The 20,330-nt window shown below is 43.6% G+C and overlaps 1 protein-coding gene across 8 annotated transcripts in view; it reads left to right on the plus strand.

Moving 5' to 3' along the window:
* The window catches only part of ANKS1B (ankyrin repeat and sterile alpha motif domain containing 1B), a 1,095,863-nt gene that overhangs the window by 128,767 nt on the left and 946,766 nt on the right, over positions 1-20,330 (plus strand). For 5 of the 8 annotated variants that reach the window (XM_019515011.1, XM_019515009.1, XM_019515010.1 and 2 more), the window contains exons 2-4: positions 773-853; positions 10,244-10,400; positions 11,855-11,911. In XM_019515011.1, the coding sequence (XP_019370556.1) occupies positions 773-853; positions 10,244-10,400; positions 11,855-11,911 (295 nt within the window). The remainder of the gene's footprint in view (positions 1-772; positions 854-10,243; positions 10,401-11,854; positions 11,912-20,330) is intronic. The other 3 variants (XM_019515013.1, XM_019515016.1, XM_019515017.1) reach the window with 1 other exon arrangement.

Consider the following 20,330-nt stretch of genomic DNA (forward strand, 5'->3'; position numbering starts at 1 on the left):
AAGCACTGCTGGCCTTGCTTTCCCTCCTCCCTCCAGTCCTGCTCCCTGGAGGTGGTGATAGCACAGAGTGCTGGCTGAGAGGGATGGAGGGGATGGCAGGGCAAGCTTCCTCCCTCCGCCCCCTGCTCCTTGGAGGGACCAGTGCAAGGGGGGAATGGAGTTGGACCCAACATGGTGGAGTGGGGGGGAACAGGGTCGGGCCTGTCGTACTGGGAGTGAAAGGGCTTGGGCCTGCCACACCGGGGGGGGAACAGGATTGAGCCTGCCATGCCAGAGGGGGGAATGGCAGGCCCACCATGCTGGGGGGGATGGGGTCAGGCCACGGCGCCAGGTGGGGGGAACAGGGTTGGGCCATAGTAACACCGTGGGGAACAGGGTCAGACCCACCATGGCTAGGGGGGAACAGGGTCAAGCTGTGGCAGTGAAGGGGGAACAGGGTTGGGCTCATAGCAGTAGGGAGGGGTGAGGGGGGTGTGGGCCTGGACCCAAACTGCTGGGGGGGAATGGGGTCAGGCCCAAAGCAGGGGGGTGGGGAGGGCTGGGATGGATGAGGATGGACGGAGAGGGGACACAGGGTTGGAGGCTGCACTCCAACCCTGTCAGCCCACCCCCGTTATTCTTGACGGTCAATTTGCCAGTAGATACTAATAATATATCCCTTTTCAGATACTAGATATTTTGTCTCCTATATTTTAGTTATTTCTATGGCAAATATTGTCAAACATTTTTGTTTCCAATAAAAGTAACTTTACAGTTTTGCTTTTTTTTCCAGCATCTGGCGAGGACCAAATATAAATTGTACAGACAGCTCAGGTTACACTGCTTTACACCATGCAGCTTTAAATGGACACAAGTAAGTAACTCATATTGAACATTTATGGTGAAAATTTTCTATATAATCTTGAAATGTAGTATAACTTTAACTCCTTAGCACAGGTGAAAACTGTGTAATAATCTGATTTACAAAAATATTTGCATTAAACTCTTTTCTCATGGTTTGTGTTTATATGAGATTTTCTGAGGATGTGCAACTGGGGCTAGGGATACAGTATCATAACCTAATGATTACAAGAGGGGAATAAAATTAAGGAATTCTGGGTTCTATTCTTTCTTCTATTCTCTTGTGTGACTGTCAAAGAAGTAGCTGTTGTTCACACAGAGCAAGTCTGTTATTCTCTCTGTAATTTCCACTTGCAAATCAGAGATGTTAACATTGTCTGGATTTATTTATTTATGTTTTGTTTTTTCATTGTTTGAAAAAACTTGGACATTAAGATTGGGTTAATTCCTTTTTAAGTGATAAGGTTTAATCCAAAGCCAGTTACAGATAATATAAAAACTTGTATTGACTTCAGTGGGCTTCGGATCAGACCCTAAATAACAAAATATAGATCCAGAATAATTTCATTTTTAGTCCATTTTATCCACAGTTTCACTCTTGGAGATGAAGTAACATAAAGACAGGATCTTTATGATACATTATGCGTTTATTGCATTACAGAAACTTGACATTTTCTCTAGTATTTCTGTAAGTCATATTCTTGTTACAGTCCATATGTGCCAATTTATTTCTAAATTAGCAAATACAAGACAAAGTATTGCTAAGATAAGTATTATAAATTCTCCAAAGCTTCACTTCTACAACAAGATGCAAAATAATCAATTACTGTACTCTGTCTCTCTGGAATTAGCTAAGAGTCATTAATACAGTCTGCTAAACTTGTGTCTTTGAAAAAAGAAAAAACATCATGCGTCTTTTCTTATAATTTATTCCTTGCGCAACTATATATATTGTCAGTTGTCAGAAGATGAAAGCCAACTTGCAAAAATGTTCCAGATTTTTAGATTGGCTATGAATGTTTCCAATAAATATAAGAATACTAAACACAAACTACCACGACTCCAAGAAAATCTCTGATGAAGTATAATTGCTGCTATGGTATCTAGATAGAATCAATTGCAGATTACAGGCTGGACTATTAGGAGGACGGCACGTGATATTTTCAAGCACTCAATTTTGGCCTAACTGCTCTGGACAGGTCAAAAGGATTTTTAGATAGAATTGTAGCAAAAATGTCTAGATTTTGAAATTTGAAATATGTATGTATGTAATGCAAGTATGTTTGGCCTGAAGCTGGCATGAAGACTTCCAAGTTTCCAATATTTTTCTAGGTTTGGGCCCCACACTTCAAGAAGGATGTAGACAGATTGGAAGGAGCCTAGTGTAGAGTGACAAAATGATTAGGGGCCTGGGGACTGAGACTTATGAGGAGAGGCTACAAGAACTAGGATTATTTACTCTGGAGAAGATTGGGGGGGTTGATAATCTTCAAATATCTGAAGGGAGATTGTACAGAGGATGAAGACAGGATTTTCTCTCGCTGTAGAGGATAGGATGAGGAGAAATGGCTTGAAGCTGCAGCAGAGAAAAGTTAGACTGGAAATTAGGAGGAACTTTCTGACTATGAAGTTGGTCAAACATCAGAAGAGTCTACCTAGAGAAGTTGTGGAATCTCCATCCCAGGAAATTTTCAAGAGCTGGTTGGACACACTTTTGGCTGGGTTGGTTTAATTATGGAATGATCCTGCCTTGAGCCAGAGGCTAGATTAGATGACCTTGTGAGGAAACTTCCAGCTCTACTTTCCTATGATCCAATGAGCCTTATTATTCAAAACAGAAAAAAAAAGCACAAAGATTTTTGAATCATGTGATTTTTAGAGTGGTTTTATTTTCACGTCATTCAGTATTATTCTACAAATACTAAGCTTTTATTTTTTAAATTTTAATTTCTCTCCTTGTGTTGTAACAAAAGAGCTTTCATAATGTCAATCTATTAAAAACAATCTCGAACCAAATAAGAATCACCTAGCAGCATAGAAATTCACCCTTTCCTGTTCCAGTTCACTGTAGCAGTTTGTGAATTTTATATGTTAATAAGACAATTCAGTGTAAATTAAGCACAATTTCTTCTTTCTGTTTTTAATTTTTGGTTAGCAGAATATTAAATAAAAATGTGTGTTGCTATCTTGAGGTTGACCAACAACAAAAAAACCCCAGGAAATTAAAAGCAGTTTTTAGTCTAAAATATTGTTTGGCATTTTCTCTTTTTTATTGTTTTGCTTGCATTTTTTAAATTTTAAATGTACACCCTTCCTGTTGCTTTAATATGGTAATTTCATTTATTTAAATAAATTCTCTTAGTTTTTCATAGCTCAGTCCATGACCTTTGATTCTTGTGTTCTGTCAAAACAGCTTTTATCCCATCAGTCTCATGGCATCCACAGCACACATTCTTCAAATGAGCTGTTAAAATGACATGCATTCTTTACATTTCTGATTAGATGTCAGTAGAAAGTTAAGGTTACCTTGGCACTTTTTGGAAAAGTAGAAGATAACACATAATCTTAAATATTAATGTCTATTTTAATAAGAGAAGGCACTGTGATTATCTACCACTGAATACATATTGGTATTGTGTTTGACCACACAATCTCCACTCTATCTCTAACTCATTCATTGCTTAATAAAGTACTTTGGGTTACCTGGAGCATGAAAAATACTTTTTAAATCAAATCATGAAATATCCTCAATATAATCACTATTTTTATTGAAACTATTCTGTCATTTTTGTCCTTGTCCCCTTTTGTACTTCTCAGTAGTAATCTTTTATTGCCAAGTGTCTACCATTGAGTTCTGTAGCTCAAAAGTAGCTTAATCACACATTCAAGGACATAATATTTTTTTACATGTCATTTATATCCAATCGTTGTTTATAATGTACATCCCCATTTTCCATTTGACTTTTTAACATCAGCCATTCCTGGTTTGGTCTTCAATAATGCTGAAGTCCTTTAATTGCTCAGTGCTCAACAGAATATATGATCTTCAGGTATCTTTTAACCCCTGACATTAAGAATGTATATTTTACTATGTCAAAAATATCCATGCTTGGAAACGTTTTAATTGTTCCTGGATTTTTATTTCAACTACCTGAAGGTAAATTGTATTTATTAATGTCGCAGGGCACTAAGGTGCCTGCTCCTTTAAGGGCTGAAACTGCCTAGGGAGAGAGCCCTAGCAGTCAGGCAGGAACCCCAAAGGCGCAGATTACTGTGGCAGCACGCCTAAGGAGGGAATTAGCCTACACCTGCAGTCGGTCAGCTGACTGGAAGAGGCAGGGCCCTGGGCAAATATAAACCCCAGGGCTGGAACTAGAGAGGCAGTTCCCTGCCAGCACCCAAAGGGAGTTCCTGCCAGGAGCCTCCAGGGATGAATTGCCCAGAGATGCTGCAGCTGCCAGAGATGCTGCATTTAGGGCTAATGGGGGTCCAGGAGCTCACCAGGTACCCTTGCTTAGTAGGCACTTAGTGCCAGGGCAGAAGTTTGACTCTTTTAAAGGGACAGAGCATACAATGAATTTTTTATGTTATGTTATAGCCCAGGGGCTCGTATTTTGATTGCTGTCTGATAACACCGGAGGATCGGGCTGAGGCTACTGGGGAAGGAGGATGCCTCATTGGGGGCCCACTACAGTGTGGGAACCCCATTGCCAGTGTGGGTGCAGTATTCAGGGGTGAACAGACCCCAGCTCCAGGGGGGACTGAGAGAGAGACAGGGCTGCGGAGAGCCCAGTGATGATCAGAGGCCAAGGTGAACTAAGGCCTTGGAGGGACAATATGTGAATGCCATCTGCGAGACTTGGGGCGTTGTAAAGGGGCAGTTTGGAGCCATGCATCTAGCCCATAAGGCTGACGGTATCCAAAGAGGCATCCATTTTGGAGTGGGATTCAAAAGGGGTCTGGGAACCCACCGGGTTCAGTGGGATCCATCAGGACCATGCCCAAAAATACAAACTAGAGGGCAGCCTCCCTATTTATTATAGTACAACAAGATGTGGCAGGAGAGAGAGGGTGCCCATTGGGCAGGATTGGCATGGTCAAGAGCCCTAGGGGTATCGCGGCCAACCCTGGGGACCCCATCCTGTGACAATTTACTACTACATATACACTGTATTTAGATCAAAATATTTTTATAGAATAAATATTGAACCTGTTAGCACTCTCCGGCAGTGTCCACATGAATGTGGACATTTGTTTACCTGGGGACAAGAAGCAGCAGCATACTTTGTGCTGCTGCTACTTTTCTTTAGGGAACACCTGTGCCACGTACCCTCTGATGTGCAGCAGGTTACCCTGAGTGAGGTAGGAGAGGCTGGGACCAGGGACAGATTAACCCTTTAGTGGGCCCTAGGCAAACAAACTTGTGGGCCCCTATGTTTTTTTACTCAATAATTATAATATGGAAAATAAGCGCAATTGGGCCCATTTTTCACTTACAGCCCTAGGTGTGTTCCTACTTTGCCTATGCATTAACCTGGCCCTGGCTGGGGCCAGCAACTGTGCTGGCCCCAGCAGCCTTACATGGGGTCCTAGGGGCCTCAGAGAGCTGTATCCACAGCTCTCCTGGAGCTGGGAGCCTGGCTGGCAGCCAAAGCATGGTTCCAGCAGTCCAGATTCTGATTTTGGGCAGTGTGTACTGCTGCCATGTGTGTCCCGCTCCTTTTTCGACCCTAGGATCTCCACCCACCCCTACCCTGTGCTGCAGGGTAGCAGCAGGTGGAATGCCTGCATATGACCCATCTGCAGCACTGTATGCTGCACATCCATGCTCATTTGCATGCAGCCTCTTGAATTCTCCATTGATTATCTTCTATATTTTTGACTTTTTACATCCTTTAAATAGTGTGCCTTGTACCTTAAATTTTCTTAGTTAAGAAAATGCAATTTGCAATTTGAAAGATGATACCCTAGGTTAAACATGCCTATCAGCCACTAGAGGCAGTTCTAAGCTCATTATTGTTGGGTATCATTGCATTGGTTATTGAAGATCCTGCATTGTGCCAGGCCTTCCAGTCATTTTCTTCTAGCTACAAGGCATTCTGCTCTACTGCTTCTCCACCATTTTTTAATCTTTTCTCACTGTTCAGTTTTTTTTTCTTGATTTTCTTTTTCCTTATAAAATCATAGAAAATTAGGGTTGAAAGAGACCTCAGGAGGTCATTTAGTCCAACCCCCTGCAGGACCGTTCCCAACTATATCATCCCAGCCAAGCCTTTGTCTATCCAGGTCTTCAAAATCTCCAAGGAATACAGAGCCTGTCTGGGTAACCTGTTCCTTAACTGTCCTCCTAATGAGAGTTTTTCCTCATATCTAACATAAATTTCCCTTGGTGCAACTTGAGGCCATTGCTCCTTGGTCTGTCATCTGCCACCGCAGAGAACAGCGTAGCTCCATATTCTTTGTAACCACCCTTCAGGTAGTTGAAGGATGCTATTAAATCCCCCCTCAATCTTCTCTTCTTCAGACTAAATATCCCCAGCTCCCACAGCCTTTCCTCAGAAGTCATGTTTTAGGCCCGTGTAAATAGGGAACTATTCGATTTGGGTTTGGATTCAGCTGATTCAGATGGCAGTGATTTGATCCAGAGCTCCAAATCAGTTTCCCACTTCAATTCAGCTGAACTGGCTCCGAAGTTTTGGAGCCAATTCAGAGATTTGGCCATAGAGTATAATGGGGAAACAATGAAATAGCTATAACTTTGTTGGTTTTTGTCCAATTTGGATGAAGCTTGCAGGGATGGTAGCCTCTGCTAAGAGCATGAAGCCTGCCAAGTTTCAAGGAGATAGGTACAGGGGTTTGGGGGAAACTGCACCCCAAATTCATGAAAACAAAACTCATGACGTGTATGTGTTCAGCCACAGTGGGGTCAAAACTACAGGGGTAGTGGTCAGTGGTGAGGCCACAAAGCCTGCCAGATGTTAAGGAGATAGGTGCAGGGGGGCTCTGGGGCCCTGCACCCCTAGCTGCTGAGAGACAAAACTCGTGACATGGGTACTTGTGCAGCTGACGGTCTCTGTCTTGGGGCAGTTGATTGTCTATATTGATTATTTCCTCTCCTTAGTCTGTGGTTTTGTACGTGTTAATCCTTGCTCATTAACTCATTATCTAGTAGTTACTAGTAGCTAGCTGGTCTCTGAGTGAATCATGATTGACTGGTAACACAATAGCTTAGCAGCCAAGCCTACAGTAGTTCCCCCCACCCCCACCCTGTGCTCCAAGACAGACACAGTTGCACAAGCACCCATGTCACGCGTTTTGCCTGTCAGCAGCTAGAGGTGCAGGGTTCCAGAACCCCCCTACACTTATCTCTTTGACAGCTGGCAGGCTTTGTGACTGCAGCAGGGGCTAGCAGGCCTGCAGCTTTTACCCTGCTGCGCCTTAACACACAGTGTCACCCATGTCATGAGTTTTGCTTGCCCGCAGCTTGAGGTGCAGTTTCCCCCAAACTCCTGCACCTAGCTCCTTGAAACTTGGCAGGCTTTGTGGCCTCAGCAGGGGCTACCATCCCTGCAAATTTCATCTGAATCAGCCAAAAGACAACAAAATTAATTGATTCCCCATTATACCCTATGGCCAAATCTCCGATTGTTGTCCGAATTGATTTGAAAGCTCTGAATTGATTTGGAAAGCCTAAAGCTTCCCGTGATTCAATTTGGATTTGTAGATTTGGCCTCTGAATCTTCTGAATCATCTCCAAATCATGATTTGAAGCTTTGCACAGGCCTATCATGTATGCCAGCTTCCTAATCATTTTTGTTGCCCTCTACTGGACTGTGTATTGGGGGCCGAAAAGTGGACATAGTACTCCAGATGTGGCCTCACCAGTGCTGAATAGAGGGGAATAATTCTTCGACTTTCTTCAACTTGCTGGCACTGCTTCTACTAAGGCAGCCCAATATGCCATTAGCCTTATTCAAAACAAAGGCACACAGTTGGCTCATATTCAGCTTATTGTCCACTGTAACCCTTCTTTGCTCCCTTCTGCTTTGCAGCACTGATTAGAACATATCTTTTGATCTAGGTCCCCTTTCTCAAGAAGCCAATAGAAGCACAGCCATAACTGATGTCATATATTTGTTCTTCCTTGTGAAACAAAGAAACTAGTATGGCTAAATATTCTAGCTTTTACTTTTTTTACACAGTTTTGTCATTGATAGGTAAAGCCAGTACAGTAACTAAAAGAAGGCAGGGTTGCAAGAATACCTGCTCCTAAGTGGCTGATCATGCCACTGTGGTCAGCACTGCTGCTCTTGGCACTGCTCTAGCCATCACACAGCTACCCAGGCCACAGAGTATCCCAGCTGTGCCTCTGGGTAGAGCCCATCCTAAGATGCTGGTCAAGACAAAAATGCAACAGGACTCTGGCCTAAATGACCTTTATTAGCCTTCCAGACTGACAGTTATGGAATATATTTACTGAGAAGAACTGGTGCCTTTAAGGGGCAAGTTAGGGAGCAGGGGTTTTGGTCGGGGGTGGGGGTGGGAGGGTTGCTTTGAATCTACTCCTGGAGTTTTGGTGCCAGACCAGTACTTTAAAGAACTAATGTCTGAATGTCCAGAAATTTGCACAGAACCACCTCAGTTGGACCCAAGTCTGGTTAATTTATTAGCTAATGTCAGGCCTGACAGTGTCAAGTTATGAGAAGACAAATTTACAGGTAAGACAAAACTGATTTACTTTCTGATATACTTGTTAACTGGAGCTCATACCATACCATTGAATTTTAAGTAAAACTTCCTGTTGAGATCAATAGGTATTATGCTTAAAAAGCAATGGCTCAATATAGCTCTTTCTATTAATCTTTCATTTTCATGTAGGTTTAAAATAACAATTTAAAAATACTAGCTGAAGCAAAATATAGGTGAAAAATAATGACATAGCTTTTTTTCTCATTGCTCTTAGGAATCTGAAAATCAGAGGGAAAAAAAAAAAAGATTTCCAGGGAAGTTAGTAAATATCTAAGTAGGCCATCTTCGCATAGTATCCTGGGACTATATGCTAGCATAAAGAAGAAAAAAGGGGTTACTTACCAACAGCAGCACCCAGGGGTAAATCCAAAAGTGGTACAGTGGCATGGATGCACCCCCATCTTCTGACTGCACAAACAGCAACAGCATGGATGCTTTTAAGTTCACAAACCAAGTAAAAATCCCATCCACCTACTCTTGTCACCCCCTTTCCCTTCTGTCCACAGCAGTCTTGCCACTACTGCTGGTCCCTCCACTGATCCCATTGTCCCCAGATGAGTGGGAGGGGAGGGGCTATAGAGCTGCTCCTGCCTGCTTCAGCTTGGAACAGTGGTAGCAGAGGTGGCACTGGGTAGGTTCCTCCTCTCTGCTTGGTCCCCTGGGTGTTTCTTGCCATCCTGGGAGTGAATACAGCCTGCCAAATCCACCTATTGCCATCTCCTGCTTAGTCTGGCTGCAGAAGCTCTGCAGCTGTGGAGCCCTTCACTGCTGAGAAATGAATTGGAGGAGTTATGGTTTAAGAGCATTGTGGGGAGAGGGGCTCCGGAGGTTTAGCAGCTGGGCTCAGCAGGGAAGTAGCCACAATAGCAGCAAGTGAGTTTGCTCCCCCCACAGTTGTTCCTGGGCTGACAGGGAACACCCAGGGGACCGGGATTGTCCCTTCTTCCTCTGCTGCTGTTCCCTGCTGAGAACAGCTGGAGTGGGGCAGGGGTGTCTCTGGAACCCCCTTCATCCTCCCATCAGCCCAGGACAGTGACATTGGTGGGTGGGGAGGGGGTGAATGGGAAGTGAGAGGACATGCTGCTGACAGAGAGGAAGAGGGGGGGTGCCAAGGGAGTGGGGAGGAGGTAGGATTCTTAACTGTGTTGGGGACTTAAAAAAAGTCCCTGCTGCTTCTCTCTATGTATCTGTCTGCTGGGAGGGTGCGGAAGGGGACAGGGTTGGGTGGAGCTGGGAGCAGGGATGCATTCACTCCCACATTGCTAGTTGCTGCTCCCTTACCCCTAGGTTTGAAATGAACCACTTCTGCACAGTCAAACTGACTTTCTTCCCTACTCGCTGCTTAAGAGCTATCCATCAATATCTCTTCAAAAACAATGCATTCAGAAAACCAGTGTCTGTTGTTAAATAACCCTTCTAGTCATTAAAATAAGGAACCAAAGTTAATATTTTAGTTACGTTTTGCAGTCTGCATTCTGCTACTAGGCAAAACTAATATTAATTTCTATGGGAATTTCACTTGAATTATGATGTCTGAAAGATTTCGTAGTTCTGTTGTTCAGTCTGAAAATATTGGCAATATGAATAAAATATGCTTATCCATGAATATCCATTTGCAAGCTTTAGAATGTTAGCTTTGTTTCCTGTCTTCCAGGGATATTGTTCTCAAATTACTTCAGTTTGAAGCATCAACTAATGTGGCAGATAACAAAGGTTATTTTCCTCTGCATTTGGCTGCTTGGAGAGGAGATGTAGACATTGTGAAGATTCTCATCCATCATGGGCCATCACACTCCAGAGTGAATGAACAGGTGAAGTAATTAAAAATCTTTGTTTATGTCATCAGAAAATAAAAGTAAGTATTCTTAGGTCTGACATTTACAGCCAGATCCAGCAAAAACACGTCTGTTTTCCATGCCATTTAAAGTTCTAGCAACTTGTATTACAGAGCTGTTAAAGTCTTTCATATTGCATATGCAGGAAATACTTTTTGCTAAATTGGTCCTAGGCAGCAAGGTAATTTATGCATGTTTAGATAAAGAAGACTGAAACGTTGTTTGTTTTCAGAGATCTGATAAAGCAGGGGTGAGCAATTATTTTGGGTAGAGGGCCGCTGATTGAGTTTTGGCAAGCCATCGAGGGCTGCATGACAGGCAGCCCAAGGCAGAAAAATATTAATTTTCTAAATTTTTTAGGGGCCCCCATGGGCCGGATAAAATGGCCTGGCGGGCTGCATCCAGCCCCCAGGCCACATTTTGCCCACCCCCTGTAATAAAGGCATACGCTTACCTTAGCACCCTGATGATATAGTCAAATACAATATGCAACTTACTCTATAGCTTCTATTTCCTTAAAATCCTTTTGTGCAATAAAATCACAATATTTCCTGTTCTATTTGAAATGTTATGCAAACATATATTGTAAACAAAATAGCATTCATATATTTATGGGCAACATAACTAGATGATATTGCATAGCATACAAGGTAGCAAGATCTTAAAAATGACAACACGAATTTTATAGATAGCACAATAGAAAAACAAAGAGGGGCAGGATATATTAATTATGCTAACATCTAACCATGCAACTGATGTCAGATCCTTTGTGGCCTGCAAGTTTCATAATTGGTTCACTAGTGGGGTTTGTGGCCAGACTCATGGGCTTTGTGGCCAGACAGAAAGGGGACAGGTTGCAGCTACTCATGGTGAAACGTTTAGCAAAAAATCTCTTAAAAGCTTTCAGATCCAGAAAGCAGAGATTCCAACTTTAATCTATTTCTTATTCTTATTAGGGAAGAACTGCTTAAGAATGTGAGGTACATGAGGAAGCATAGTGCTAGTGATCATGAGCTACTTGGATTCACCTCAGTAATGAAAAAGTTCTTTTGCCACAGCTGTTTAATGGTATTAGATTCCAAGAAAACATTTTGGGGGAATTAAGAAATGTAGGACTCTGTAACTTCCCATGCCTGTCCTGAGCTCCTCATTTAGGCTTTTCTAGCTACCCAGAGCTAACCGCAGTCCTGTGAGCCGACAGTTTGCCCCCGGCACCAATTTCTCAGACCACCAGTGCTTCTCGTCTGCCATGTCTTTGATGGAATTTTAGTTTTGGGGATCACTGTTACCCTCAGTGGTGTCTTGCTAGGGCCGCTTGTTAGTCTGGGGCTCTGTCTCCCCTGCACCCCACCTAGTGCCAACCCGTTATTACTCTGGTCTTGAACAGACGCAATGTTGTTACCAGTCGTCGCTCTCATCCTGTCTTGTAGGTCCGCTGCTGTCCTTTCTCCACTCTCCACAGCCGGACTTCCATGTCTTCTTCCCAGGTAAGTGCACTGACTCCACTGAGTCAGTACATGGGGTCAGCTCCCTACTCGGAGGCTGCCACTAGCCATCTCCCTTGTGATCTCTGCCTCAGCCACAGCCTTCCCTCAGCTGCAGGGGACTTCCTTCTGGTCCCCCTGTTGGACTGGAGCACGGGGCTTTTATAACTGCCCTGCTGCCCCTGTTAGAGAATTGGCGCAGGCATGCTCTTACAAAGTGCGTCCACGCTGGCCCTGGCTTTTTTTATTCTCCCTGTCTCCTAGCTCCTGTCGGCTGTGGCGTGGGATGTTGTGGTGTTGCCGGCAGATCTTGTGGCATGGCAAACCTGCCACCACCGCCATGCTCTTGAGGCTCAGTGGGCTGCGTTGCCACCAACGGGATTTTCAGCATGGCAGTCCCGCCCTTGTTGCCCCATTCCCGTGGCTCAGTGTGTTGCTAGGTCACTGGCAGTGCCCGCAGCATGGCACTCCTGCTGCCAGCATGCTCCTGCAGCTCAGCATGCCATGGTGCCACTGGCTAGCTCTGTGGTGTGGGGCTCTTGCTGTTGCCACAGGGTCCCCATGGCTCAGCCGTTTCCTCCTCCCCACCATGTATCTCCCCTTTTAAGTTGCCTTGTGGCATCTTGAGTGTGCCCTCTTCTGAGCATGCTTTCTCCATTTTCTGCTCATGCCATGCTTTCTACTCCTTTGGCCTTGCTGCTGATTCACTGCACTGGGACAAGAAATCAGCAACTTTGTTTGTTGTCCCTGGATTGTACCCAACAGGGAATTTAAAGGGCGTCAGAGTTAGCGCCCAATGCATTATGTGCTCGTTATCACACTTAGAGTTATGCAACCATTGAAAAGGCACATGGTCTGTTATGAGTGTGAATTCCCATCCCATTAAATAGTAATGGAAATATGTGACCACCCATTTAATAGCCAACATTCCCCCTTGATTGTGGAGTACCTGTGTTCTGCTGCGCATAATTTCTGACTTGCAAACACTACTGATCTTTCCACCCCGTCGTCTTCTTGGCATAGGACTGCCCCCACAGCCATTTCAGACGTATCTGTCTGTAGGATAAAAGGCTTAGAAAGTCAGGGGTCCTCAGGAGCACACCACTACACAAGGCCATCTTGATGTTCCTAAAGGCCTCCTCAATTAGGGGCGTCCATCTTATCACACCGTGCACTTTACCCCTTATGGAGTCTGTCAAGGGTGCAGCCAACTCTGCAAAGCCTGGTATAAACCTTCAATAATAGGTTGCCAAACCCAGAAAGGAGCACATTATTTGTTTGTTTGTGGAGGTTTATATTTCTCTATGGTCTCTACTCACCAGTGGGCGTATGAGACCCTGTCCCACACGCAACCCAACGTACTCGGTCTCTTGCATTCCCAATGCATACTTTTTAGGATTTGTGGTCATATTAAATTGGCGCAGTTCTCATAATACTGCTTCCACATGTTGCCATGTTCAGGCCATGACTGAGAATAAATTACAATCTTGTCAATGTATGCCACTGTGTACCTTGTATGTGGAACTAGGATGTTATCTATCAGCCTTTGAAAGGAGGCTGCCACGCTGTGAAAGCTGAATGGCATCTGTGTAAATTCACATAGTCTCCATGGAGTACCGAAATCCATTTTTTGCTGGTCTTTTCCTGCCACGGGGATCTGCTAATAGCCCTTGGAAAGGTCCAGGGTAGAGATATACTTTGCCTGACCTATCCATTCCAGTAGTTCTTCTATGTGGGCCATGGGGAAGGCATATAAATGCACCACCGCATTAAGTCCCCTGAAATCCATGTAGATCCTTAGCGACCCATCGGATTTTGGGACGACCACCAGTGGGTGTCTCCAGGGGCTCTGGAATGGTACTGTCACCCCTTGTCTAAGCATTTTCTGTATCTCCTCATCTACTCTTATTTGTAGGTTGTTGGGAACTGGTCTCCACTTTTCCCTTATAACCACCCCTTTTGGCGTATTTATTTAGTGTACCACGCCCCTAGCCTTTCATGGTATCTCACTGAATACATCACCAAATTTGACGATGATCTATCCCAGCTCCTTTTGCTGCTCATCTGTGAGGCTGCCTCCTATCTCTATCTTGCCCCTTAGTGTGTATCCTCCTATCTCAGGGCCTAGATCTTCACTTACCTCTTCAGGACTCAGCAGCCATCCCTCTGGCTCCCTCCAAGCCTTTAATTGGTTTACATGGTAGATCTGGTGTTCCCTTATGTATCCTGGATGGTGTACTTCATAATCTACGGGTCCAGCCCTCCTTGTCATCTCAAAAGGCCCCTGCCACTTAGTTAATAGTTTATTTATGGAAGAGGGAAGCAGAACCAACACTTTATCCCCAGGCTGAAACTCTCTCTCTCATGCCCTCTGATCGTAACTGGCTTTCTGCCATTGCTGTGATCTCTCCATATTCGCCTAAGCTAGCTGCCGGGGCTGCATAAGGCATTCCATCATCTCCTGCCTGTATTGTTGGACCCCCAACTCATTTATGCCCCGGCTTTTCCCACTCTTCCCTGGTTACTTGCAGTAAGCTTCTGGGCGTGTGGCCAAATATCAATCTGAAGGGTGCAAACTGGTTTGACTCCTGGGGTGTGTACCTGAGAGCACACATTAGTGACACTAAGAGCAGGTCTCATTTCTTGGGCTCTTTCTGCATGCTGCTTCACAATATGTGTTTAATCGTGCCATTTAGGCATTCAACCAGGCCATTTTTTTGGGGTGGTAAACCGATGTTCGCAGTTGCTTAATGCCCAGCGCATAACATACAGCCTTTAACACCTCTTATATAAAGTTTGTACCTTGGTCTGTAATGATTTCCCTGGGTGTGCCAAAATGGGAAATCCACTTTAACAACTGTTCCGTGATCCGAGGTGCAGTGCCTGTTTTGAGTGGGATTGCCTCTGGGTATTGTGTGACATAATTGATTAAGACTAGTACGCACTGGTGCCTTGCCCTACTTTTGGTGAATAGTCCCATAACATCAAGGGCAATTCTATGGCGCCGTGCTATAGTACTTCCCAGAGCCATCCCTTGTGGGGGGGAGGGGCAAATCAGGGCAACCTCCCTGGGCCCCACAGTTTGGGGGACCCATGGACAGTGCCGTACAGGTCCTGCCAGCTGCTGCGGCCTGTACAACACTGTTCCAAGTGGCCACCAGCCCCCACCCCACTCTGTGATCTGGCTGCTCACCATCCCACCTTCCCCCCACCACACAGCCTGATATGTCCTGGGTCCTGCACACTCTTAGGGTCGGCTCTGGTACTTTCTTTTGGAAGTATTAAAGCATGGCACAGTAATAGCTTATACTGCACCATGCACGTGGCTCATAGTTAGTTTTTAATGGATACTTTGCCGTAGCAGTGCACTAAAACAGTGGAGTGTGCCACTATGGTGAGGTAGCTGCCAGTCACATATAAAGTCTCATGATCGCTACATCACTGTAGCATGCCATACAGTGATGTAGTGTGTCGCTACTGTGACATAGGGCGATGTGTCAACATGCCCACTGTTGATAAAGGCTAAGACACATGCAAAAGCAGATGTTTGAAATAGGTGGTGCTGTGGTACTGAAGTAACAATTTGCCATAGATCCTCATTCTTTCCTTGCTTGATAGGTATTCTGCCTGCCACTAGTCATACCCCATGTCAAATGTCTTTGCATAGCTTGAATAAATATTTTCCATTCTGTTTTAGGTGATAAGTCCTCATTATTAAAAAATCTGTTAAAATGAATTTGATACATATCCCTTCTTGTCACATATGTTATGGTAGCGTCATGTAAAATAAATGCTTCCAAAAACTTAACTAAAAGGAAATAATATTGAACAGGGCAAACATCCAAGGACAACCAGTACATACAAAAAGCCTATCATATCTAATAATATTATGTACAGAAACACATGAATAGGTGGACTTTGTATGTGGCATTTCAAATAAGCTAAACAGTACATTACAAATTTAAAATACACTCTTCAAATATCATAGGACAATATCAAACATTTTAAGCTCTGAATGCCCCCTACTGTTCCTGTTATGTAAAACTTTGTTTCAAACCCAGAAAGAAGCCAACAATTGAATGAGAAACATGGAGGGGTTGGAATATAGACAACTCCCAAATCTATATAGGCTGATTATTGTAGGTCAAATAATATATATTTAGGATTAACAAAAGCATATCTTAAAAAAATGTTTTTGTTAACTTGATATAGATAAGTTGCAACAACTAAGTGTGGTGGACCTGTACAACAGATGTGTTTAAACTGTATTGATGAAAATGTATAAACTATAACATGGCTGCAGTTCGATTAGACTATGAGAGATCAGGATTTATTCATAAAAGAATTAATAATATAACTAAAACTATATATACTATAAATAGATAAGATGTCAGTAAGTTCAGATGAACACATTTATAAAGTCCCTTCTAGTAAAAAATTTCTTGTGGCAGCTATACTATTAATAATATTCAACACAATATGTATGCACATTGAGAAGCCCTAACATATATTTATAGACCAAAAGTTAACACATGCTGAAGGACAGCCAGCAAAATGTTCAATATGTAAATGTAAGAGTGCAAGAAATGGATGAGAACATAACCAGGTACAAATGGCTGAATGATCAAGAGAATGATTTCCTGGTTTTAAATGGTGATTTTATATATAGACAGAATATGAACATTAAGAAATGTAAAGAAATAATGTGGTGAAAAAAACAGAACTGCCAGTTATGTTTTTAGATACTCTTTTGATATTTTGTAGCTGCCTCTGTCCTTATGTCTGCAGCACAGGCTTTCCAGAATTTTATACATTTAATTTACTGTGGCACGCTTCACTGCATCAGACAGTAATTTTCATAAAAAGCAACTTACCTGATTTATATTTCTTTAGTGCCTGCTGGGAAATTTTGTAAGAGGCAAGGAAGAGGAGCCCTGTACTTTCTTATTTCTGTAATAACATGTAAATAACTGACTTGACACATTTATTGGGGGCTTTGGGACTCCTGAATCATCAAAATGAAGCATAAGTATGCATGCTTCTCTTGGTGTCACTTCAGTAACATCCATGAATTTCTGGTTAGGTGACAAAATGGTACATACAGACATTTGGGAGGTTAGATAGAGTTAAAAAATGGCTACCTGATCTAAGGTAAGTCGGGAAGAGGGAGTTGTAGAGAGGCTTGGGGGATTGAGGAGAAGTTAGGTCTGTGGGAGGGTTGAGGCTTGCAGGGGGGCTGGGGGTATTGAGGGGGCAAGCAGGATCTGTGGGGTGGGGGTTGGGGGAACTTCAGGGGCTAGCAGGGCCTATGAGGGGAGGCTGGTAAGGTCTGGGAGGGTTTGGCAGGATTGGAGATGCAAGCAAGGCCTGCAGGGAGGTTTGGGGGACAAGTGGGATCCATAGGGGGGTTGGTGGGTCTAGGAGGGTTTGGTGGGATCCAGGAGGCAAGCAGGGTCTGCAGGGGTCACCCAGTGAGTAGGGGCTTTTAAAAAAAATACTGGGGCCGGGCGCTGCAGCCAAGGGGGGGGAGTGGGCAGGGCTCGGTGGAGCTGGCAAAATGGGCAGGGGATGGGGGCTGGCAGGTTTCCAAAGATTCAGAGAGCTTCGAATCAGTTCAGACCTTTTTATTGGTCCCCGATGCAATTTGGTTTTGGAGATTTGGTCACCAAATAGGGCCGAACCTCCTCTGAATCAAATCAGCACCCACAGCTTCACACAGCCCTAGCAAGCAATTTCTTTGCAAACACATTTTAAAAGCCTGCATACTAAGAGTAAAAAGTTCAAGCCTTTCCCAAGGCATATCTTTATTGTCAAATAAATTTATAATAAAATAACAAAGTTCCACTCGAAAAGTTCTCCTTAGTCTTGGTTGTTTGCCAGGTTCCTACAACAGATTGCTCAACCCACGCCCTTACTCTTCTCTCTCTAGAAAGACACTTTTGATTCTCATTGTAACCAGATCCTGTAACTAACTGTTTATCTTAAGCCCGCTCTACATGTGCAGGTAAAGGTGTGATTGGATCGAATGCATGATCCAGACAGTCATGCGTGTTGCCATGCTACATGTTCATGGCAGGAGGCACCATTGTGGAATCGCACAGTTGATCCAACTGCGCCTTCTCGTCAGTGAAGGAGGAGCCCAGTCCCAATTCTGGGCTCCCCCTGCATGGCAAGAAACCCCTGAGGGGGTTCCCAGCTGCAGGGGCCACACACAGCTGGGACTGAAAGCCCCACAACTGTTGGGGCTCCTGCCTCAAGTGCAGCCAAGACTGGGAGCCCTGTCAGTTACAGGACTCTGGGTCCTGGCTGCAAAAGGTGTAGCTGGGATTGAGCCCCATGTGGGCTGGGAGTTTTCGGCACCTCCAAGCCTTGGGGATCATGGCAGGTATGTTCCCCGAGGCTCAGGAGTTTCTTGCTGGGCAGGGTGCACACCTTCAGGTGGGATTCCTGTCAGTTAATGGGGCTCCCAGCCACAGGGAGACCCTGCTACATGTGAAAATTAAAGCTGGTTATCAACCAACTGTAAAGTTAGTACACATTTTCAAGGTCCAACTTTATAGCTGGTTGCAGCTTTTTATCATGTGATAGCTATTTTGCACATATAGCTGGTCTTAAGGTAATCAGTTAATTGTGCAATACCTGTAACATGTAGAGGCAGTCTTAGTGAGTCAGGACAACCTGATTAACTTTGCCAGTGGATTAAAACTTCATAACAGGATAAGTGTTTTAAATGCACACTGCCAACTTGTTATAATGGATGGGGGTAAGTGTGTTTCAACTAGGATTGCCCACTGTCTAGTGTGTGAATTTTTCATGCTTCTGTTTTCTCTAAATTCTTGTCCAACTGCTTAATTAGTGTTCATTCTTCCAGATTTACTTTCATCCTTTGGTTGACAATATCTCATTGTATATTAATTTCTCTATACGAGAAAACATTTCTTTTGAACTATTACATTGCCCAATCCTTTCTTACAGTCAATACTTCTGTTCAGTAACAGAGGAGGAGGAAGAATTATTTCTTGTCATAAAAAGCTCTTGCCCTCCTGACTTTGGGATTATTATAATTAAGAAATGGCTCAAATGAATAGTGAAGTATGCCTTTCCAAGATCCTTGTCAAACAATTTAGGTAATAAAGAATTAAAATATTCTTGGAAAGTTCTGTAAACAGCTCCAACTGATAGTCGTCATTGCCAGTACATCTCTCACTTGCATGCACTTTAAGAACTTTCTAATCTTGGCACAGATAGGGAGATGTAAAATTGTTCAGTGAAACTCGTAAATTTACCCACACTATTTATTAGTGGGTAAGTTTTGTAAGGACCTATATAATATTCATGAAAAGTATTAATTTCCTATATCTTCTCTGAACCTTTCAGCTATCCCACTGGCAAGCTATAAACAATATCTATATCATATGTTCCATTTGTAAGTCTGTCCTTTTATAATGTTTAAATGCCCTCTAATAAGTAGAACAGAAGACCTAATCTAGTGCCTGTGGTCAGGTTATTCTTTAGCGGCTATATACTGTTCCACGTCTAATCAAAAGTGTGTGTGAACATGCCGCTATATAGTAGCTGTACATTAAAAAGATGATTCTAACAAATAATCCAAAATATGATTATAAAAAGATGTCACAGGGTACCTTCTGGGTTTCTAAAGTAGGTAATGTGGATCTAAGGAATGACTGCTTGGTTTAAGATTTATTTTGGTTAGGTAAGTTAGTTCTTTTTCTTTTCCCCTCCTCTCCCTTTTTTTTTAAGTTTGTGTTTCTTTTCTGTGTGTTGTAGTCCCTAACTACTTTATTTTCCTTTCATCATTTTTGGATTTTCTTGTCCTTGTTCTTCTTTCTCCGCCATAGGATTAACTCAGTAGTTATAGTGGGACTTCAATCATAGTTCATTACATTGACGCTGTCTAGATGAAAATTGATTAAATTCACTCAGTCTTAGTTTCTGTCTGCAACTTAAGCCACAGTTAGCTAGTATCTGAATATTCTTATAAAATACCAGGCCATTCATGTACTAGCTGTCTGTGTTGTCTTATGGTTACCAAGAAAGCAGGCTATTCATACCTAATCTCAGTCTGCCAATTTCTCTATTGTTTCTGATGAGATACTTTAATTTATAGTGACGTGAATGCCTTCCACCATATTTTCAAACCCCGACCTCACTGGCTGTAACCCTGGCCTCACCGGCTGTAACCCCGGGTGGAGTAGGGGAGGCTGAGGCCAGCAATGTGCCGGCCACAGCAGTCTTACCTGGGGTCCTGGGGGCTTCTTGGGGCTGCAGCAACAACAGTCCTGCCACTTGGAGCCTGGCTGCAGTGGGAGTGCGTCTCCAGCTGGCCAGGCTCTGGTGTTGAGCAGTGTGAGTTGTCCCAGCATGCGCCACTCCAATTTCTTTTCGGCATGTTATTTTTTTT

This window comes from Gavialis gangeticus, unplaced genomic scaffold (genome assembly GCF_001723915.1).
Source record: "Gavialis gangeticus isolate Ggan-Ray unplaced genomic scaffold, GavGan_comp1, whole genome shotgun sequence".
Classification (NCBI taxonomy): domain Eukaryota; kingdom Metazoa; phylum Chordata; order Crocodylia; family Gavialidae; genus Gavialis; species Gavialis gangeticus.